This window comes from Onychostoma macrolepis, chromosome 25, assembly GCF_012432095.1.
Source record: "Onychostoma macrolepis isolate SWU-2019 chromosome 25, ASM1243209v1, whole genome shotgun sequence".
Lineage (NCBI taxonomy): Eukaryota > Metazoa > Chordata > Actinopteri > Cypriniformes > Cyprinidae > Onychostoma > Onychostoma macrolepis.
Genome location: NC_081179.1, coordinates 13,685,564 through 13,710,662, shown reverse-complemented (window position 1 = coordinate 13,710,662; position 25,099 = coordinate 13,685,564). Strand labels below are relative to the sequence as shown.

Below are 25,099 nucleotides of genomic sequence, written 5' to 3'. Positions count from 1 at the left end.
GCATCTCAGTCGAATTAGATGCCATACTTAATTTGATTCAAATGGAAAAAGGACTGTTAAAGATTTATAGTTTCATTAAAACATTTTATTAAGGATATGATATATGTAGCCTTCAAATGGAGTCAGAATTATCATATTTGCGAGAATTGTATATATTTATTAATTGCAATTTCAGATGATGCCCAAATTGCCCGTGTCTGTGTGAAGCAGGGCAACAAACAAGTCTGTGGTAAATGTTAATGAATCATTTTGAAATTTATTGTCATTTTCTGTGCTGTATTTAAATAATGCTAATGCCTTATGTACACATGAATTTATGGACAACAAATTTGTAAAGTTTCCTTTATGCAAAAAAAGTTAAATACCATGCATAAATGATAGAATTAAAAATGATGTAAAAGTAAACATAAAAAACATAAAAAATGTAGAAGAATTCCATATTTATATTTTTTTTCAGAAATGCATGACATTTTGTAATAATGAATTACTGAATAATGAATGCTCAAGGTTCCCACATAATGCATAATTTGTCTTGGTGATTCACACCACACAGCACTCTAATGACTGATGAAAGATCGTCTCTACCTCATGACAAGGTGTTTTGTAATAAACAGATCACCCTAAATCCCAGTTTAATAATCACGTGGTGCAAGTAATTACTGATGGATGACAGCTATGGATTATAAGATATAGCCTACAATGAACTGTCTGCAAATACAGTGCCAATGTGTTTGATATACGAAACCAAAATAGGTGGGCATAGATTTTAGAGACGCGATGAGATGAGAAAGAAATTGAGGAGATTTTTGAGATTCATGCTATTTTTACAGATTATTCAGTATATCCATGCGGAAGGCGGCTGATGGATGAGGGTTCTGTGTACACGTAGGACCAGGTTTAACCTCCCTCTCTGTCCTTCCTTTTGATCCCCAAGTAATCACGGCCCTTCCTGCATCATGTTCTAGCAGCAGTTTACTTAATGAAAAAATGCTGTGATCTGTAAATGAAAAGGCTTTGGCTGGTCTCTAATCATTAATCCACACAGGTTAATATCACACATGCCTGGGAATCAATACGGTTCTTCCCAAGCAGAGGAAAACTGGACAAAACTTTTTATTCAGGATTTTTTTTTTTTTTTTTTTTACTGAATATCCAGAATATAGTGATTCCCAGCCTTTTTTGAATATTACATAAACCCATAGTTCACTAGAAACACTCAGACCAAAAATGTGCTCCTTTTAATCTTGATTTTGAACAGTGTATCTATTGTTTTATCATTTATCCTAATAAAATTTTCTTATATGTAAAACAATTATGAATTTTTTTAAAGTGTGGGTCAGGTGTCCATATACTTGTCATCCACACAAATGGGTATCTTTTTCTGCTTAAAAAAGTGACTTAAAATGTTAATTAATTACAAAAAGTAATTGTTGTTGTTAAATAGAATTTGTATAATTTGCTTATTTATTATATTTTATAAAATAATACAGTCACTACTACTACAACTACTACTAATAATAATAATAATTATTGTTAGTAGTCATTTTAATATATGTATGATTAATAACAATAACATAGTTAATTAATTAATTAATTATTATTTATTTATTTATTATTAATTATATATTTGTTTATTAGTTTTATATTAAAGTCGTGGTTTCTTTTTTATAGGTTTAATACCCCCTGGTGCACACATACCGCTGGTTGGGAATCAGTATCCTAAAACCCTGTATGATTGGAAGGCATGAGCCGTGAGTCATGCATGCCGCAGTATCATTTTTATTCAGTGTGAGAGAATCACTATAATGAGACATCTTTCATTCACTCCAGTAATACCTAAGGAAGTGGGCTGGAGAATATTTCAAGGATAAGCTATCTTCTCCTTTGATGTAACGTATAGAAGATAAATGCGCAAATGGGCATGAAAGCAGATTTTTGATAGTCAAGTTAATAATGCAAAGAAGTCCCATATCTCATTTATATAAAGATCAATTGATTTCTGTCTGTGCGGCAAGAGTGATTTATTTCACCATGTCGATATGATTAGGGAGGAAAAGTTATTGTAAAATCAAGTCATTTGGGTAAGCGTACTGTGGAGATTCTTCACTTTTCATTTACATTCACATTACATTTCAGTAGAAAAGGGTGGGCTTTTTCTAATAAGACCCAATCATTGTAAAAATCTCTGATTCAGCTCTTTTTTTCTTTCTTTCTTTCTTTTTTTTTAGCAGATCTGCTATTGTTATGATTCAGACTGTACATTTAGCCATGCTTGTTCAAGTTCAAGTTCAAGTAAATAGCCTAAATGCTCAGTAGATACCATAATCCATTAATTCAAAGGTTTTGACGTCACTGGGACCTCCACAGCTTTCAGAAGGCTCTAGAGACTCTTTTTGATGATCAGTAATTATATTGTAGGTAGGTTAGGATTGATTTTAATTGCATATAGAAAAACTTTATTTGACAACTTGAATTTAATTTACTAATCATATAATTTATCACAGATAGCAAATTTTGTTTAGTCTCATGTGGTTATTGAAATTACTGGACAAATCCCAGTCCTGCAGTGCCAGTTCTCTGAACAAAACTACCTAAGCACAGAGAATCATCTAATGATTTTACCTTGGAAAGGGAATTATTATTCAAAAAAGCTTGTGAAGATAAACGCTGCTTTTTTAATAAGATTACACTGAGATTATGTTGACAAATCAATGCAATATGGTTGCTGTGTTTGAATGTTGTAAACTGGATCAATGGTTTTAATCATTTCTAATTTCAGAGTACTGATTCAACAGGGTAATAATTGCAAAAGTGAAGTATAATATTCAGAGCAATGATGAATGTGTGTTCGGCGATTAAGGACGTGGAGTGGGAGTGGGGGAGAGAGACGGTGGGGAGCTTACAGTTGTATTGATTTGGGAGTATGTCCTCCATCTGTCACTGTAATGAATGTTAATGTGACACTACACGGCATACAGAAGCTTGGATTGGATACACCAGTAGTTTAAGAGTCAATGCTCTTTTTAACTTACCTTTACTAGGAACTAATCTTTTGCAGAACTCAATTTGCTGTCCATGTTACATCTACACAACCTTGCATCTTTTGTAATTAACAGCTGTCCAGACAAGTGAGACAAATTTGATGTTGTCTGTTTATGTAAATACACAGATTTAATTTATTATGGGTAATTGCGCACATCTGGTCTTTGCGAGTCTGTGATGTGGTTACAACTTCCAAATTTCCATCAAACTGCAATCAAACATGATTGAAACCAGTCACTGTGCTGTACCTGAATTTCTATACACAGTTATTAGCATTATCATATGACTTCAGACTTGACAGAACAAACCAAATTAACCCTATTTACTTTCTTTATACATGTTCCTGGTCTAATTGCATCATAGGTGCATGTTAAGAGAAATGTTTGATTTGTGATCTTTCATCAGAATATAATAACTTGCTCTGCCTCTGGAATTCAAAATGTTTAGAATTTTAAAAAATCGCTACTTCATCGGAATGGTTCGAAACTTGAGCCCCTTTCACACAGAGATTCCGGAAAATGTGTTCCGGGATCGTTTGATTTTGGTTCATTCACACTGCCAGTGATTTTCTGGAATCTGTGTGTGCGTTCACACGCATCCTGTAAAGACACGTGACATTATGATGTGACGGGTAAGGTGATGCGTACCGTTTCACTAAAGCTGGCGAACGATCTGAGCTTCAGCACGGATAGTGGGGAGCTCCCTGATCTCTGCTTCATTACAGTTTGCACATATTTTTTCATCTCGAATGTTGATCTGCCTTCAAAACACCCGGTAAAACAGTCACACGATAACGTGCATCATCACTACGACACACCCTTTACGGCATTGATCAGGCTTTTGTTCACACAGCGCTCGTTCCGGGACTGAACCCGGCAATGTTACTAGGTCCTTTTTGTATGTATATTTTTTGAATGTACAATCTACAAATCATTCACGATGCAGAAAAAGAGTGCACAGCAATAAAGGGGTGACACTCTAAATTATCAAGAGTGCAAAATAGACACACTCCGCCCACCCCCCACAGACACATATATATGAATTAGTGTGACTGTAACACAAAGTATGTTTCTGCAAATGCATGAAATAAAATCAATAATTCGGTCAAAAATGCAGTCAAAACACAGACACCAAGGAAGGGGTTACACACTAAAACATCAAGAGTACAAAACAGACACACACACTCAAATACACACTCACTTACACACACACATACAACACACTATTATACACACGCAAATGAACTGGTGTGGCTGTAACAATATGGCAAAATTGAGCCAGAACACTCAAATAAGAGGTTGAAATCAGATTGATTAATCTCTGATAAAGCATTCCTGTTCATTTTTGTTACATTTTTGTTGAATTTTGATGATGTGTGTTACAAAATGCCTTTGCTCTGTGTTCAGGTTTGACTGTAGTAAAATTAATGCAAAAACTAACATTTCAAACCAAAATTTCAAACCAAAAAAATCTAAACCTTTACAAAAAGTTGTCTTTGAGAATGTCTAAATATATATCCAGATCTGTAAATATATATATGACCGCAAACAACACAAGTGTGAGCCCCAAATGAACAATACCAGAGGGTTAAGGAGATTTCAAACTTTCTGATGTGGTGAACACCCCAAAATGATCCCTCTATGATAAAAAATATATTTATGTATAAAATATAATTTGGAAAAATATTTAGTTTCTATTGATGTTTTTTTTCATTGCTACTTTAAATGTGAGCTCAAAATAATTGTGATTAATCTCTGATAGATTAACCAGCTTTTTAGTTCAATTATTTTTGTATTTAATTTAATTTTACTTTACTTTTCTCTGAACCCTCAACTGAGCTTGAAACTACTTATTTTTTGGCCACATGGTAATTAGAATAAAACTTCTTTAAAGTGACTTCTTTAAAGAATAACTTTAAAATGATCCAACCATCTAATTTCCATATTTCACATGAAAATTAGAGTCTGACTAATGGGCAAATACAACAGTTGCATAAGAGATCTTGCTTAATAAAAGCAATAATTATAAAAAAATGTAGGCCTTTTGACCTGGGTTTGAATTAGAAGTATAATCACAAGTGGATGTCAAGTCTAAGATCTTAAAAGGCAGGGTAGCATCTGGTGAGAGAGCTGCTTTCATTAGCAGAAAATCCTCTGGCTCTAGTGAGGAGAGCAGCTCTAGATTACATCCACAGGTTTCCTTGTGCTACTCAAGACCTTTTTAAATCCCGCTATCATACAGGTCAGGGATCAGCAATATCCTGGGACTGGGGTAATGGGGGAAGTGGGGCAATCCAGGGAAAAGCAATCAAGCCCAGATAAAAGGAAAGGGGGCGTCGATGAAGGAGCAGGTGCATGGGGTGTTTTTTTACTCAAAGCTGTTGTTAAAGAAATCTAACCCCCATCACCTCAGCCGTGATTGCCTGCAAAGATGCGACTGTACACATCAAGCTACAATTTTGGTGTTTTGATGTGGGAAGATGATAAGGCCGGTTTCCATCTGGCAAAGGCTTGATGTTCGGTTTTACAGTGGAAAATGGCACTTACATTGAAGTGCTGAATGGAAAATGCTTTCAAGCAAATGAAAATGACTTTGCAAAGCAAATGAAGCTACATTTACAATGCTACAACTAGTTTCTGTAATTGCTAGGCTTTGATTTATTCTGATGACATGGGACCAATAAAATTTTTGTCCCATTTCAGAGGTCTTCACCACTGGCGCCTCCAAGGGGGGGCCAGGGGGGGCCATGGCCACCCCTAAAATGACACTGGCCACCCCATTGGCCCCCCCAAACAGAAAGAGTGGAGTTTTTTTTAGAATAATATTTTTTTACATAAATTAACACGGACATTGACGAAACACTACATTAAAAATAAATATAATAAACTTGTATTATGTGTACCGTAGAATTCGCTCTCAACCCCTCCCCCTCTTTACCTACGTTGCGGCGAGAGACTTCGCGCACTCACACATCCGCACTATCGAAGCATACTGCAGCACATGGTCTGTTCAAGTTCGAGAGAAGCAATCAACGCGGGAGAGGAAACTTACAAGTAAAACTTAGTTTTCGTATGTTATATAAAACTTAGTTTATTCTGTCAAACTCACATAATACAATACTGTTTGGCTATAGATTAGGCGTCACTAAGGCATTAATTACGAACTGAAGTTTTTATTAGATTAATATTACTCTGGGCTCTACAGTGCGGCCATTTCAGTTGCATTTGAGGCTGAAAACTAGGCTACTGCGTGCGACTATGTAAAAAATATTTAGGAGAAACGTGTGACTGACCCAATCAGCATATTTGAGTTTGCACTGAAGGAGCTTCAAAGGTTTCTAACGTACTCACAACGTGTTTGGCTGCGTTGAGTAATGTAGCCTATCACTTACAGACGTATCCACTCATTATAACAAACAACGCAAAGACAGACTGTAAATTAGAAATTCACTGTGCAGTGTAAGGAGCTGATTATAATAGAGTTTTGTGAGATGCAAACTAAGATGAGTGACAGCTTTTAATGATTATTAAGGGAGTTTGCAAATGTGATGGATTTAATACAACAGTTCATTAAACAAGAAGTTAATATTAATTTAAGTGACTTTTATATTTTCTGACTACAACAGTATTGCCTTATTTTGCTCTATTTCGTCAACGAATTAGTTTCCGACAAAGTAACAGCTGAGCCGCTGCTCATCTCCATTCAAACACAGCTGTGTTTTGTTTATGCATGAGCTGCGTTTTTAAGGAATCTAGTGTCAATAAAGACAGTCATGTACTTCGTTCCTGAATGAATCAGCCGTTCAAACGAATCAAATAAATGAATGATTCAGTGATAAAATCAGTGACATGCTGCCACCTGCTGGCAGATTTAGTTTAATTTTTAAAGCGTATTTCCTCTTATTTAAATAATTTAATATTTCTATATTCAAAATTGTATATTTAAAACATTAACCTCAACATGAATTTATGAATTTAATTGCACTCTCAGCTTCATTAAACATTTGAAAATACACCTACAAGCCACTTGTGTGGTCTTCTGTGCCACCTCTGTAGTACAAATTTATTCCTTAAATACTGATTGCATTTGATTGATAACTTATTGATATTCTACTTTTTATTCTGTTGTTTTAATTAGAAATGTTAAAAAGCTTATATATTTTTGAATTGATAAATAAAAGATGACATACTAATAAAGTTAGAAAAATGCCATTACAAAGGTAAAAACAAAATTCCCTGTAAATCACTTTAAGGAGTCAAATATCACCTCGTAAAGGGATTTTTAATTATTGATTAGAAGGTGCTCCTAAATTTTTGACCGTACTCGTAAAAAGAAAAGTAAGTGTAGAGCCCTGTTACTCCATGAGTTGATCTGTAAATTATTGCAGATTTGGGCAACATTTAATGCACTTATCTTTGGCTCTTAAAGTCACATATGTAGAACAGTTTTTGTTACCCAGACAGACAAGTAGTATTTTATTAATTTATGTCTGACAACAGAAACAGAAAATATTTAAATTAAGCTCTGACAGCATATTTCCACAAAAATGTAGGGTTTATGATAAATTATCGAAATGAAGAGGAAAGCAGTCAACATCCACCTTCTTCAGCAAAAGGTCTGTAAATTCTGAGAACATTTAAAGTGATGGGTTAAACATCTATGCTTCTTGTTTACTTTTACTCTCATTTGAAATGAATTTGCACTCCAAATAAATATGAGGGAACTTGCAGTTGAATTTCAGAGCAACTTTTTTTCTATTTTGCTCTATACAGATTTTTTACATTTTGCTCTGTATAGTAATAGCTTACTGAACTTTATATGCTCCCAGAATTAATGGTAACACCAAAAATTATTGTCTGCCATTAGATTAAGGCATGCAACACTTTTTTGTATTGTGCCACCCTAACATTTTATACTGGCCCCTTTCGGCCACCCTATAAAAAAAATCCTGGAGGCGCCACTGGTCTTCACTTACATTTATATATATTTAGACATGTCCCAAATTGGGTAACAGGTTTGCAAACCTCGTATAAAATGAATGGAAAATAAAACACCTCATGTAAAATTTAGTTTGACCTCCTGAAGTTGACTTCAGTCATTTTCTGAAGTTTAAGCACTTCCTTTTGCTATTTGTCGAAAAAGATTTTCAGACCCTATTTTGCAGTCTATTTGCACAAAAATGCCATTTAATGTTATTATGCAGTCCTATTAATAATGTTAAAAGCAAATTAATTCACATCAGTCTATAATTTCTTCCTCAGTGCACCAGATTTGTTTGGTGTTAAGCTCCGTGAGGCACATTCTATGATGAATGTTTGTAATAAGAATTTATGTTTGTGTGGGTCGGTTGAGTCAGGCGGTCTAATCTCACAGAGTGTAGAGGATACACGTGGAACAGGCAGGGCAAGATGTTTCGTGTAGGCTTCAGGTCCCTATAGGCTCGGAGCACATGATTCCTTATGCTGCTCTCACCTGCTGAGAACAGCAAACCTGGCACACACTCGACACACAACTGTGCCTCCCTTTCTCTCTTTCTTATTCTCTGCCTGCATCCTCTCTTGTGGGAAATGGGACCTTGCAGTCAGCAGAATATTCATCAGATAAATCTGCGAAAACACAACACGCTATTTATATAAATGCATGCGCATTGTAGTATTCGAGACATAGAAATAAAAATTCACAAATGCAGACGGCCCATTGTCCTTTTCAATTTTTGAGTGACTGAAACTAATAAAAGTTTTCAACTGTTCCCAACAGCAGAATTAACTAGATTTTTTTTTTTCATTTTCTAAGAAAATGTGAGTCCTACTTGCGCATTCAAAACTCGCCACTGTAGTTTTCTGGGTGTTGCAAGGTGTTCAAAAATTACCCTAGTTCCTGACCCTAAGCTTGCTGTCTAGCTCGTCTTGCAGAAGTAAAGCAGTAACGACTGCCTCGGTTTTTTTTCTGTGTGTGTGGATGTGTAGGTCCCACCGTCAGGGCCGTGCGTCACAGGCCGTGATGTGGGTAGAGTGTAAGGTGCTGGAGGCCGGCTGTGGAGGCAGAAGGAGGTCCCTGCGATCAACGGTCATGAGACTCCCCTGCTCCTTTTGGTTCCTGCTGCTGTTAGGCGCTGGAGGTCTTCTTCTGCTGCACCTACAGGACCTCACAGAGACACTCCTGCAACAAAACCAAGGTCGGTCTTACATGTGACTCATTTTTGAAGAAAGTGTTCACACAGTTAAAATGATTGTCACAATATGTTTCATGTTTATCTAAATTAAAATATTTATTGTGATTAATTGGAGGAATCTCATAACACTTGTGGAAAATACATTTATCCAACATAACCAAAACATAATAGACACGTGACAAATAATACTGATAATTTAAAAAAAATACTACATGTAGAAATCTTTTAAAAATCAGAATATTAAATCATCTGCTTGAAGCTAAAAATGACTATGGATTAATAAGTTATCCTTTATATAAGGCATGGTGAAATCCCAGTGTACACCACAGTTGTCCTCTGCAAGAGCTAATGCTGTGTTTGATTACTGCCATTTTTCGGTTTATTTGAAGTGCTAGCATGCGGTGAAGTGGGCTTTAAAACTCTCTGTGTCTTCCCTGCAGAGCCATCAAAAGCTGCTAATATTGTCTGTTTCCATCTAGCGACAGAGGACAATTGTTAGCTGAGCGCGGGAAGCTCATGAGAATGATATTATACTGATTGCAAGAGACGCGGGGGAGATATTGCGACGTTGTCTCTCGGAAATGTGGGTCAATGAAAAACTCTACAGAAGGTCTTAAAGGAAATTTGCCTGTCAACCTCACTGCTGTTTTGTTGATGCAGTATTTAACCTTTTCATTTTAAATCAAATTGATTTGCTGGGAAACGATTTTAAAATGCGTTTATGACGACGCATGCATTCTTTTTATTGTAGTAACTCCCACAGGGACACAGTCAAGTTCAGTTTTAATAGAAAAAAAATCAAGTCTTTTACTGTAAACTGTTCGTGAGTTGTCATTCCTGACATAGCATTCCCTACACATCCTCAGTAATTGAACATTTACATGAGCCTCGAGCTTAAACGCTTGACAAGACACAAACAATTTACATAGAACTTCCCTAAATGCATTACATTTGAGACGTTTGTTGCCAAAAAAGTAGAGCACTTTAGCGCATTACAATCTAATTAGGGAATGACTAACCTGAGATGATTGAATCTTGCGTTACTATTGACTGAGGGATTGTGTTAGCAGTCATTGGTGGGGAAGCTAAATAACAGTTCAATAGTGCCCTGGAAAGGGAGTCTATTCAGTTTCATCTCTCCTGCGCTGATTGATCTGTCTCTCCATACCCTCTGATCCGACCCGCCCAGTCAATGACAGCTGTCTCTGTGGACCCTGAATCATTGGCAGCAAAACTACGGTTCAAACTAAGTTTTGGCACAGAGGTATTTCATCTGTTGAGGGCTTGTGGGGTTTTTCCATTTTAGAAGAGAAGATTTGTTTTTTATATTTCTGCTAAACTTAGCTATATTTGTTAAAAATTATATTGGGGTCAAGCAGATACTATAATACAAAATACAAAAAAATGTTTTTAATGAACTCTTTTCCCGCCAAACACTGATTTTTCTGGGTTTCCACATGCTCACTGTTATACGCTATAGGGAGTGCTATTAAGCATCTCCAGAATGAGTCCCGATCAAAAACACAGACGAGGAAGTCGCAGAAATGAGCGATCTCATTTGTAATCAGATGTATATGAAAAATCATCAACGATATACAGCATGTAAATGAAAACTGCCTAATGTTACCGAGGGAAATGTCGATCCAGGAAGTGGCAAAGGACTGTGCAAGCTTTGGGGGTGCTGATGGAAGCGATCTACTGCAATGCTTTGATCATTGTACTGAATATGAGGCATTATTTGATAAAAATGCGATTTTCTCAGCTTTTTTTGCTCAAAATGTTGCTTTTTTTGATGAAACTTACCTACATTCAAGTGTTGATAAAAGAAAAAGAATGCTTGAAGATAGAATAAAACTTTAGGCTCTGTTATTTATTTTGATGTATTGCATGTTCAGATATGCATACAACAAAATATTCTGGGGGTCATGAAATTTAGGTGAAAATGATCAAAAATGCTGGTGGTGACTTGAACGAAAATGACAGTAAAGACATTTATGATGTGATTATGATTTCTATTTCAAACAAATGCTGTTCTTTTGTACTTTCTATTCATCAGAGCATCCTGAAAAATACTTAATTGTATAAATACTCACTTATTCACTTTCATTTGCCATTGCACTAAAGAAATAAATTAATAAAATATTATCTACAATTCTAAAATTGAGATATATTTGTGTACTTATTTGTTTTTCCCCAGAAAGCCATATTGCATTTTCTTTTTCCTTCTGTTCAAATGCATTTTGTAATTTTCAGCAGACCCCCTAGTAGCCCTCTGAAGTTTGAAAACCCCTGGCTCATGCAGTCTGTCCTCAGTGTAATCTGATTTTAACTTCAGTCTTGCAGAACTAGAGTTTTGATGATTGGCTCTTTGTAAACATGACTTGGTCTTCTGGCAGATTTCTAAAATCTAAGGGGTTAAGTTTTGGTGGGCATTAGCATGACCCCATTAGTCCCCTCTGCTACTGTAGAAACTGTCTAAATGCACTATCTAGACACAAAAAGCATATTTCGACATTCACAGCCATTCAAAAGAAGCAGTGGATGGACTGTCTATGACTCTATTAACTTTCATATGACTCTCCAGTCCTACTGTATAATACTAGCATTTATTTCAGAGCAGTTACAGTCAGTGGTTATAATACACTCGCCAGTACAATGATCAGTTGTTTTCATTCAAATACATCAGCAGCGATGCATTACACAACACTTTCAGCAATGAGACGGTTGGTGAAAAAACTAGTGGAGGATTTTGAGTTTTGGAATATGGGCCAACAGAAATCGAAAGAAATGTGACGGACCCTGGAGAGGGCATAACTCTGTTCATTAAGACTGACTTCTTGTGCATGAAAGAGAATGAATCACAATTCGGTCTTAATTATCCAATTAAAGCTGTGGATCTTTCAACACTTGTTTAATTTGATGTCTTGCTAAAATCTACAGTTCTTGCATTGTTTCCTTAGACTTTGTTGATGTGTTTAACGAGACATAGAGAAATTAAAATGCACCAGGTGTATTCTTACATAGTATTTTATGCAGAGAGGAAGCAAACTGACATTTCCTAAACCCAGACATTTAATACTGTGAACCTTTTAGCCCTCTTCACAATTATCAGGTCAGTGATGGACACTCCATTATGAGGTAATTACAACAGAGTTACAGCGATACTGTTACAAACTGCCTGAGCAAGAGTTCTCAGCTACCAAAAAAAGGATGTGATCAGTCACAGGCCAATCAATTGTATTGCTTTCAGACTGTCTATTGCAGTCAATGGGATTATAAAGAACTACATCATAGCACATGCATTTCCGACCGTTCCCCCCGCCTAATTTGATTGCCGTTGAGCTCACTTTGCACACCACTTAAACAAGATCAATACTCGTTTACAGCCCTGCTAGATTTACAAGGCAATTTGGAGCAATTATTCAAGTCAATTTTAACCCCACCTCTGCAGAACATTAACAAACTCCACTTCCCATTTAGGGTATCATTATTGTCAATAATTTGATGAGTGCTTTACCTTTGACCCATAAGCATCAGCCTGAAGAGTGTCATAAGTGAATACCTAATATGTTAGTGAGACACATACAAGAACATTGCATTATGTATTGCATACCATTTTCTATAAATATTTCCATAATATAAAGATTGAATACTTCTATTCAGCGAGGATGCACTAAATTGATAAAAGCGACAGTGAAGACATTTGTATGATGTATTTAAAATCTATTTAAAATAAATGCTGTTCTTTTGAACTTTATATTCATCAAAGATGAAAAAATACTTTCTGTTTTTGATAATACTTGCTTGCATTTAGAAATACTTTTATTCAGCAAGGAATCAAGGACTGATCAAAACTGACTGTAAAGACTTTTTTTTTTTTTTTGCTATCACAGAAATAAATTATAGCCCTATTGGAAAATATATTCAAATAGAATACATTATTTCAAAATGGAAAAAAGTCATTTTAAATTGTAATTATTTTTCCCTTTTTTTTTGATCCAATAAGTGTAGCATTGGTGTGCATAAGAGAGTGCACACCACTATATAAATAAAGATGATTTATTTATATTATTTATTTAATTATTTTATCTATATTAAAAGATTATGTTCATAAATATTCAAATTAATTAATTATAGAAAATGGTAATAACAGTGTGTTGTTTGACTTGCCTCATGTAGTTCCAAACCTTTGAATTTCTTTATACAAAAGGAAATATAATGTCCTTTAACTTATGAGTTTAGAAACAATTATGACATGATGTAAAGTTATTGATACTTGCTAAACCAACTAAATGAGTTTCACTTAGTTTCTTTCATGGTTCTTTAATTGATACGCCTCAGCTCAGAAGGTCAGGATTGTAAGAAATGTTTCTCACTGGGAAATCACATGACATTCCTTTCATAAATTCACTCATTCCAATGTGACTTGGCAGTATCAGAGGAAACACTTTTTTTTAAAGCTATACATGTTTGAAACAACATGAAGGTTAGTAAATGATGACAGAATTTTCATTTTTGGTTGAACTATCCCTTTCAGCCAAACTGTGAGACATATCATGTGACTTGATAGCATTTTCCTCCTTTCTGCTTCAGATGTGTGAGGCTGTAGATTACATTCTTTCCCCAAGGTTCAAAACTCAGAGAGGTGAGAGGTGTGTGAAAATCTCCAGCATCCTGGATCAACACACAAACATGTCTCTGCATGGGAAGGTCTCACCGGAGCGTCTTAGTTTAATTAGAGTTCACGCAGAGTGGACTACTCCACAGTCAGGTTTCAGAGGAGTCTGCGGCCTGAGAATATGAATACATACTTGCATTAGGCTCCTCCAGTGCTTTGAAGCAACTGTTTCTCAGATCTACCCATGGCTCACATCCTCACAATTCTGATAACGTTACGTAATTATATCTAGATAAACCTGATTATGAGATTCCAAATCCAATTATTTGTGTATATTTTTTTAAATAATTCATGTGTTCAGTCAGTGTAAGAGAGTGGTGATTGTGAAAGATAACTTTATTAGGAGCTGCAACTTAATTTATTTTTAAAGGGTTACTCCACCCCAAAATGAAAATTTTGTCATTAATCACTTACCCCCATGTCATTCCAAACCCATAAAAGCTTCATTCGTGATCATTTTGGATGAAAAACGGGAGGTTTGTGACTGTCCCATTGACTGCCAAGTAAATGACACTGTCAAGGCCCAGAAAAGTATGAAAGACATCGTCAAAATAGTCCATCTGCCATCAGTGGTTCAGAATACTTTTTGTACGCAAACTTTATTCAACAATTCGTCTCCTCCACGTCTCACCGTAGCGCTATTTTGGAGAATATCCACTGGACGCAAACTGCGTGTGCTGTTCTGTGTCAGCTGCGCCACATGGCGGCGAAGACGAATTCTTGAATAAAGTCGTAATTTTTATTTTCTTTGTGTACAAAAAGTATTCTCGCCGCTTCATAAAATTCAGATTGAACCACTGATGGCAGATGGACTATTTTGACGATGTCTTTCATACTTTTCTGGGCTGACAGTGTTATTCACCTGGCAGTCAATGGGACAATATATATATATATATATATATATATATATATATATATATATATATATATATTATATAATTTTGAATATTTAAAAAGTATATATTTTGATATAATATTAAATGATACACACACAACTTAAAACTAGTACATTTCCTCAGTTCCTCGTATTTTCTCAGATGTGGAAGAATGTTAGTTTTGGACTCTGGTTGACACATTTGTTAGCTCATTCATCATGGGGATCTGTGCACTCTCAGAAATAAAGGTACAAAAGCGGTCACTGGGGCGGTACCTTTTCAAAAGGTACACTTTTGTACCTATTAGGTTCAAATATGTACACTTTAAGTACTAATATGTACCTTTAAGGTACCAAAATGGACCCTTTAGGTACAAACGTACCTTTTAAAAAGGTAGCGCCCCAGTGACAGCTTTTGTACCTTTATTTCTGAGAGTGTGGGTCTTTGAGGGCCGAATAGTCCAAGGCCAAACTAGCTGCATTTGTCTCCAAACAGGTTTTTTTCTTTCATCGTCTCCAGAGGTGAAGCACTTTTTTCAAGGAAATCTCAAATTTGTACTTGGCTTATATTTATTTATTTCTCAACAAAATATGTGCAATCTCAAATCGGCATAAAACCAGTTCAATGCAACTCTCCTACATACAGCCACTGCCTCTTACATGTCCTTTTAACCTCAAGAAAAGACCCATTGATGAAGAAACGAGGAAAAACACAAACCATGGAAAAGGAAGCAAAGAAAGACTGTTAATGGTTTTGTGAAGCGTTCTGTCAAACCCACTCAAAGCAGTGGGCATGGAGGTCGTCACATTTAAAAGATGTTTTTCTGAGTCGAATATACGCAGCTATTTAACATTCTGTCATACTGCTCGGTAAGTTCGTTTAGGCTTATGACACGAAGGTCAATTAGTATCACATTCACTGTGCAATTACGGTTCTTGCAGGTTGGTAATTTTTAAAAGTGCACATACTGTGGCTCTTGTCCATTTAACTACGTGACACCTATAACAACGTATGATGGGAGTGATATTATGTTCATATAGCACTGAATTAATGGATATGAATTACCAGACAGCTTTGATTAAGGCCATGCGCTTTTACCCAGCCTCATTCTTCACCTTGCTTCATGCATAAATTGCAGTGTTAAATCAAATGGGTTCGATACTCTACTTCATGCGGCAAAAAAAATGCAATTTCAATCTCTTTATTTATAGAAATCCTGATATTCGACCCCCTCCCGTGGCCCAGTGAGGGTGCTGTGCTGTGTAGGTGCAGCGGTTTGTGGCCAGGGTATTTATAGATGAAAGATGACAGAGACTCTCGCACTTTCTATCGGCCAGGCATGACTTGTGGTATCTGAACACAAGGCTATTGCTTTCCTTTGAGAGGGGGCAAAACTTTCTCGGCCACTCGTATTTGATCCCTGTTCAAACGCACAGTAGCTGCTCCTCCTTGCACCCGATGTAGAGTCCTGTGAAAGCAGAGAGTCTTGACACAATTAGGCCACTGGCTGCTGTCCATACAGCAGGTGTTTCCTTAATTAAGATGAGAAATGAGGGAGTACACAGCATACATACGTCATTATCCAGCTTATGACTTACTTTATCTCCATTTAAAATACCCAGATTTTAGTTATTTTTTGGGTAACACTTTACAATAAGGTTCATTAGTTAACAACATTAGTAAACATGAACTAAGAATGAACAATACTTCTACAGCATTTATTAATTGTAGTTAATGTTAATTTCATGCATTATTAAAATCACAAGTTGTGTTTGTTAACATTAGTTAATGCACTGTGAACTAACATGAATAAACAATGAACAACTGTATTTATTAACTAACATTAACACAGATTAATAAATAGTGTAATAAATGCATTGTTCATTGTTTGTTCATGTTAGTTACTACATTAACTAATGTTAACAAATGACACCTTATTGTAAAGTGTTACCATTTTTTGTTATATTTTTAGCCATAATGAAGTGGCTTCACAAATTATTACATTACACTATGCATAAGCTTGTGTGTATATAATGTGTGTATTTTATATATACATATATATATATATATATATATATATATGTGTGTGTGTGTAATAATATTGGTCAAAAGTAACAGTATAAATTATGTTGTTACAAAAAATATATATATTTCAAAGAAATACTGTTAATTCTTGGAAATAAATTGTGGCCTTTACAAAAATTATTAAGCAGCACAATGTTTTCATTGATAATAATTTAATTATATTTTCTTTGATAATATTTTTTTTTTTTTTTTGAGCAGCAAATCAGCATATTAGAATGATTTCTGCAGATCATGTACTGGAGTAATAATAGAAATAAAATTAAAAAATATTTCAAATTGTAACAATATTTCACAATGTTATTGTTTCTACTGCATTTTTACAGTCACTTGTATCGTTCCTGAAGGAATCAGTGTTTCTGAACAAACTTATTGTGTGAATGATTCCTTTACTCACTTGTAAGAACAATCACTTGTTTATTTTCTGATTGAATAATCATTTTTAAATGAATCAGTTGAGTGAATGATTCATTTACTTACCAATAAAGACTTGTCGCCAACTATTGGTGTTTTTTTTAATTAAATGAATTACTACTATTGCAATATAAAAATGACTTTCTATGAGTTTCTATGAGACTCCCCAAATAAGAATATAAATGCTTGTGGGTATTTATCACTTTTAAGACATTTGTTTTGATAGAAATGACAGTCTCTGGCAGTGTAATTTTGAGCTTAGTGCTTCTTCATTATGATTTTGCCTAAATTATCTCACGGCTATCCTCCAAGGCCTGAAATATGCTGATGCTGTAGAAGTGCATCTCAGGCATGTGGATGAAGCATTTATTCATGGTAGGAGAAGCTTCAGGCTTCTATATTAGAGACTAGCTGCATTGCATGTAAATATCAGTGTCACATAATGAACAAAACACCTGTGTTGACAGTATCTCCTCCCGCAATAACTTTCCCATAAGCTTTACCGGACAAAATAACAATCTCTGCAAGGCTTTGATTAAATCAAACCTCCAGGCCATGTCTGAAGTGATAGGGTTGTCTAGCATAAGCTGATTATGTGTTCATCTGAAATGCAGCATCAAAACAACAGGTTATTTCAAATGATGCCAAAATTAACACAAAGACGTTATTCAGAATGAACGAGCTACATATTTTAAAGGAATCACTCATCCAAAAAATAAAAATTCTGTTATCATTTATTCACACTTATATCGTTCCAAACCTGTACGACTTTCTTCTTCAATAGAACACACAAGGAGGAATTTGCCAATTTACCAATAACAACAAACAAAGCTTTCAAGCTTCAAACAGAATGCAGATGCACCATAAAAGTATCTTAAAAGTAGTCCATATGAATCATACAGTAGATTTGCGTGAGAAACTGACTTATGTTTGTGTGAATAATCACACATAAGACTTTTTCTCACACTACACAAATCCTTCAATAAGGCAACGAGTATGGTTCAGCGGGTTAACGGGGTCAGGGAGATCATAATGGACAGGAGGAAGGCGCTCAACTGTAAGTCTTTTATCTGATCTGTCTTGGGGATTCTGCATCATCAGAACAGGAAGCATCGCTCAACACGTAGTTCAGGCAGAGTTCAGGGGCATGGGCGTTTTTCTCCCAGAGATGGCCTCTATGTGAACTTTAAATTGGCTCTTTGATCTTTGAAGGCAGCAGAACTCGGTACTAGCAAAGGATCAAACATGCATTCATTTTGTTGAACAGATGTTTCAAGTTTTCTATACGTTTATAGACATTTTATGAACAGGCTGTGATATACAATTTTTATTTTATTTTTATTTTTTGCCAAAATTTGCATGAAGCATTTCAGTACAAAAACCTGTACCTTATTGACTGATCCCACAAACCAGTTTGAACATTTTTAACCGTTTTTAAATTAAGTAATTGTTGCTTTTCTCAGAGCAAATACACCAAATTATTAACTCTCTGTTGTCATTTTAGACGAAAAAATGTTTTACTTTTTTAGAAATATTAACTTTATCGGAGCACTTGCTATGTGAACAAAAAAACTTAAATACTACATTAATTGAAAAATAGTAGCCTATATAATGTGTTTAAAAAAAAAAAACAATTTTAAAAATATTTTATGTAGAAATAAATGTGTCAGTCCTCTGTCGTGTGTGTCATGTGTTCCTGCCTCTTGTGTCATTATTTGGTCATGTTCCTGTCCTTGTTAGGTGTGATCATTAGTTAAGTCTTGTCCAGCTGTGTTTTAGTCATTATCAGTAATTGTCATGTGTATTTAGTTCCTGCCTGTTTTGTTAGTTTTCGTCTGGTCTACTCGTTATTCTCTGGTGTTCCTGTCTGTCAACCTTGCCTTGTCTTGCCCTGCCTTGTTTGGATTAATTAAAGACTGTTATTCGAGTTATCCTCGTCTCCTCGTTACTCCCTGCTGTGTGCACCGTGACAAAATGGCCCTTAATTTAGATATGAATACTGTTTAGTAACATGAATGCCCTCAAAATAACAAATGATAAAGAAAAAGCATTATTGAAATAAAAATAAAATTATTATAGGATTACGATTTCTGGTAATTTTTGACCATGAACAACATGAGTGTGACTCCTAAATGAACAATACCAGAGGGTTAATATTAATATTAATGTCAAGATTAATATTGATATCATTAATAACAAGTATTACTATTCTTGTTGTTACTATTATTATTATTTATGGGTATGTTTTCACAGAAAAGGAGGGTAATGGTACTTTAGTGAATCTGTGCTAAAACAATGCACAGCATGTGCAATAATGTGCGAAATTGGTAAATTTCCCCTGGAAGTGCTGTCAGTGTATGATCTTTGGTTTTATGTCACTGACAACTCTTTGAAAATTCAACATGTATTCTAAATGTGTGAAATCCTGTCATATTGTCCGCTAACGTTAATTAATTTGTTGCATGCAGACTCGCTTAAGACTCAGCAGCCAGAAATAAATGTCAGCTAAATGTCACATTTTAAATTACTGTGGATAAATGGATCCAGCAGAAGAGTGTTGCAGTCAATGATTTCACTAATTAAATTGAAGAAGAAAAAAGACATGGATGCTCTCATTTGATGGTAAACACGTGACCACTACATATTTTTCCCCCCCACATCATTATTGAGGCTTCTGACTCCCTAAAGACCATAATCTTTCAAATAAGACAGTAAACTTTCAAATAGTCGTGACAATTTGGTGTTATTTCTCACTAACTAATGGTCGTTACTCTAATTAGATGAAAGCAGCATCCCTGCGCATCACTTGTCTTGTCTCACTAAATGAAGGGAAATTATTTTAAGAAGAAAGCAAAGGACTCTGTCATATCTTTCTGAAAGATTTTTGAAGATACCACTAAATGGCTGTCTTTTCCAATTTAAACTCTTAAAATAGCTCTGAAAGGTCATGATTTTTTTTATTTATGCCTGATTCATTGGAGCTGTAAAGCAATGGCCTGGACTGAATTTCATTGTTAGCCCAGATAGAATTTCATTTCAGCGACAGTACAAAGACTCATAAATGTGATCTATCTCAACCTTTTAATCTGTAATCATGCCATTTTATAGATATGCATTACAGTAAAAAGATCTTTGTCTCCTTAACTGCATTAGAACATAAAGTCGCATTTCACACTTTTGCCAATATCTCAGCCTTTTTTTATTTAAAGAAAATAACCCCTTATGCTGTACTTTTGCACTGCAAATAGAATTTTAATAATTAGTATATTGATTAACAAGCTTGTCTATAATATTAAAGGGTTAGTTCCCCCAAAAATTCAAATTAGCCTGTGTTTTACTCACCCTCAAAGCTAGGTGTATATGACTTTCTTCTTTCAGACGAATCCAGTCGGAGTTATATTAAAAACTGTCCTGGCCCCTCCAAGCCTTACAATGGGAGTAAGCGGGTGTTTGTTGTCAACAGTTCAGAAGACGTGAAATAAAGTGCGGGCATCCTTAATAAAACGTCCCTCACACGGTTCCGGGGGGGGGTGAATAAAGGCCTCCTGTAGCGAATCCATGCGTTTTTGTAAGATAAATATCCATATTTCAAACATAGTAAACACTTTTTTCTCACTTCCGCTGACTGTCGTACACGGAAGCCGTCCAGGCGGATGACCCCAAAAAATGTTTGGGTCAATCCTGAAAAAAAAAAAAAAAAATCAACAATGGGTCAACATGTGACAAGATCATGTTCCATGAAGATATTTTGTAAATTCCCTACCGTATATATATCAAAACTTAATTTTTGATAAGTAATATGCATTGCTAAAAACTTCATTTGGACAATTTTAAAGGCAATTTTCTCAATATTTAGATTTTTATTTTTTTTGCACCCTCAGATTCCAGATTTTCAAATAGTTGTATCTCAGCCAAATATTGTCATATCCTAACAAACCATACATCAATTTCGGTTGATGTACAGATCTCAATTTATGACTGGTTTTGTGGTCCAGGGCCACATTTATGATTTAATATTTAGACTTAAATGAAGACATTTTGACAATGTAATAAGAAAAATACTTGGTAACACTTTACAATAAGGTTCATTAGTTAACATTAGTTATAACAACATTAGTTAACATGAACTAAGAATGAACAATACTTCTACAGCATTTCTTAATCTCAGTTAATGTTAATTTCAGCATTTACTAATGCATTATTAAAATCACAAGTTGTGTTTGTTAACATTAGTTAATGCACTGTGAACTAACATGAATAAACAATGAACAACTGTATTTTTATTAACTAACGTTAACAAAGATTAATAAATAGTGTACTAAATGTATTGATCATTGTTTGTTCATGTTAGTTAATACATTAACTAATGTTAACAAATGACACCTTATTGTAAAGTGTTACCAAATACTTGATGCAAATGAATATATCCTGTGCAGTTTTGCTTCTCAAGTAAATCTATTTTGTTTTAAGGTTGTTTAGTTTTGGTCCAGTTTTTACATGAAACAGGACAAAAATACAGATTTTTTTATAAAGTGGGAAAGGAATAATGCGTCTTTATATTAAACAGAGGCTGCTGTGTTGCAGGTGTTCAGTTTCCTACAGTTTCTGTACGTATGTGTGATCATTTTATCTCTGTCTGTCCATGTGCATTGGTGCATATATTTGTGTTTGTCCATGCGCAAGTGCATTTGTGTTTGTGTCTCCGCATGTCTGAGTCTATCCCCCTGTGTTCAGAGCCGCACAGTCCATCTCCCTGCGAGAAGTTTGTGCACTGAAGCTGTTTACAGATTCCTAGCAGACGGTGGTGTGATGTACAGCAATGAGGCGTTGCCGGGTAAAATTGATAAATGGATATGGGTGGGTGACCATAATGGCAACAGTAAGAAATTGGATACTTGGCATTTCCAGATTTAATTTACTGTAGGCCCAGTGTTAGAGTGGTGTGCCACAACCCACTTTCTCGTGACAAGCACTTAATTATTTTCACCCATCCAAGTGTAGACCCTGTTTCAGCCGTGGCTAGGAAAACAGCTGCCCCACAATGGAGCTGGAGATTGCTGGGATAGATGAATATCACTGCTTTATTCAGACAACGAGAGAGGTGAAAAATAATCATGCCTCTGATGATGTAACTGCCAAAATCGTTAAAGAACAAGAAGCATGATTTTAAAAACTTTCCGTCTGTCTAAATTATATATATTTTATTTTTAAATTTAGATTTTTTTTTTTTGTTCTTTCAAAGATTACTGCAAGATGTCTCAGACTCAGGATTTCATAATATTGAATATGTAATAATGTGATGTAACAATCAAATTGTTCTCTGCTTGCGCTGTGGCTATTTTATGCATGATTCGTCCTTTCGGTCCCCTTGAGTCCAGCAGGATGTGTTCAGCTTTCCTCCATTCTCTTCTCTCTCTATCCCCTTACTGGGAATTCATTGTTGTTCATTCCCTCAGGATTTCTAATCCTTGTGTGGGCAGCATGTGCTCTGAATTTCAGCTGAGATCTGCTCAAGGCCTCGGGTTACAGAGGCGACAGTCAGAGGTCAAGCCATTTCTGAAATCAGTGGCATCCCTATTTCATTTCCAATCAGAGTGACCAGTGCTTCAGTTCAACAAAAGTCAGGTTCAGAGGACTTCATCCTGTCTTATGATATCACATGACAACTTCAAATAACGGCCAGTAGTCAACTGTAGCCTGAAGTGTTTGAATGGGTGCCGTCAGAATGAGAGTCCAAACAGCTGATAAAAACATCACAATAATCCACAAGTAATCCACACGACGCTAGTAATCCATCAAGACATTTTCAACTTTAAACTGTCACTTCTGGCCAATAACACCAATAACTCCAGTGTAAAAGTCCATCTCCTGTTCATCAAAATCCATCAACATATTTGTTTAGAACTGTTTTGGACTGTTTTCACTTTGTAAACAGTGCTTGATATGTGCATATTTCTCTGCCGATTCAGACAAGATTACTTTTTCAAGCAATATTGTTGATAGACGACTTGTATTTTTGCTGGAAGCAACCGTTTGAAGTTAAAAACAAACATTTACATCTTGGCTGGCCTGAGGGTAAACACATTTTCAGCAAATTTTCATTTTTGGGTGAACTGTTCCTTTTAAAAATGTCATACGAACACTTCTAATGATGCAGAAAATAATAATCTGTCATAACTCGGCAGATAATGGATGTGATTTAAAAAAAAAAAAAAAAAAGTCTCTTAAATTAGTGTTAAATAATACAATAGTTTTAAACTTGGGTAACTTTTGAAAACTCGAATAAATGTGAATATAAATTTGTACGCAACAGTGTACCTTCTATTTTGCAGAAAAGTATTCGCCCCCATTTGAATTTGTGCATTTTAACATCATATGAGGTCAGGTATCTTTTTTTCGTTTGTTTCATGTTGAATTTGTTAGTATATTGATACAATCTAGTCATAAAATGGCCACAAAATGTTGGTGCTTCTTTCATTGCTTTTCAGTTTTCAAAAAGGTCTCAATTATGCAAAAGGTGTGAATGGGGCACTGGGTGTTATATAACTTTCTTTAATAAATTAATGAAGAATGTGTCATGATGCATCACTTTTATGTATTTATAGGCTTTGTGTGAAGATCTGCCAACATTCAGTGTGAAAATAGGCAAAAGGAACAAAAAATCAGATTGATGAAAACTCAATATTATTATTTTGATACCTTTTGGATGATGATCTTCATTTTGTTCAGATATTTTCTATAACATATCTAACTGTCATAGTCTATATTGCACAACATCCAGCGTAACATGTAGTAAACTATGTGTATGTGTAAAGTAAAATTATGTACAGTAGCCTATAGACTTGTGCTAAAAATAGGATCTTATAACGATCAGTTAAGTCTGTGATTTAAATCTGTTCTGTCAGTTAAATATGCTATTTACAGCTTGAACACACCCTGACATTGACATTACTGAATTCCCCTAAACTCTAAAAATGAGGTTAATTTAATCATTTAAAATGGGCTGCTCATCCTTAAAATACTCTCGTTTAACACATAAATCATTTTTACTAATATCATAAACTCACACTCCAAGCCGAAGGCCGAATACACACACATGCACATGTAAAGCGGGGGTGTTTTATGAGACGGTGTCATAGGACTGATGTCTGATTTATGAAGAGTGTCTCTGTGAGGACAACGGTAGGCAGATCATTAGTGTTGGGTTACAACTTCATCTCTCTCACTTTTCTACAATACTGATGATGTTTGACAACCAGCGTCTCTCTTTCTGTTTGAAATATTTAATATTCATCTGAAGATGCAGATTATTCCCAATTATTATGGCTTTCTGGCTATGATTTCTACTTAGATCACTTACTGTTTTGCCTCAATCTTTTTATTTAATTTAATTTAATTTATTTTTTTTATACATGAATAATGGGGAGATCTTTAAGAACAGCTGCGCATTTTGATGTTTAGGAAGGATGTTTAGGCAGACATTTTCCATATTTCCAGTTAGTATATCATGAGGGCTTCGAAATGATAAAGATACATAAAGTTTTGCCTAAAACCAAATTATATATGACCGGTCAGCAGTTGGTAGCAGTGTTGTCAGCAAAGTTCTGCTTAAATGCACAGATTGATTTGCGCCCCGCTGAATAGGTTTGTCACAGCCGAACTAAAGGCTTCATTTACTGCATAAAGATTTCACTCTATTGCATCTCTTTTCCAGTGACTTTAAATTTTTTTTTTTTTTTTTTGTGCCATAATCTAATACCCCATTTGGATCAATCTTGCAAGGTCTTAATTAACTGTAAAAACCATAAATGAATAAGAACCAAGTTGGATTGACCT

At 35.2% G+C, this 25,099-nt stretch overlaps 1 protein-coding gene across 4 annotated transcripts in view; it reads left to right on the top strand.

Annotated features, from left to right (window-relative positions):
• The window catches only part of si:ch211-269c21.2 (carbohydrate sulfotransferase 8), a 47,055-nt gene that overhangs the window by 7,254 nt on the left and 14,702 nt on the right, over positions 1 to 25,099 (top strand). For all 4 annotated transcript variants that reach the window (XM_058767592.1, XM_058767595.1, XM_058767594.1 and 1 more), the window contains one exon: positions 9,009 to 9,217. In XM_058767592.1, coding sequence (XP_058623575.1) covers positions 9,043 to 9,217 — 175 coding nt within the window. In that variant the 5' untranslated portion in view covers positions 9,009 to 9,042. The remainder of the gene's footprint in view (positions 1 to 9,008; positions 9,218 to 25,099) is intronic.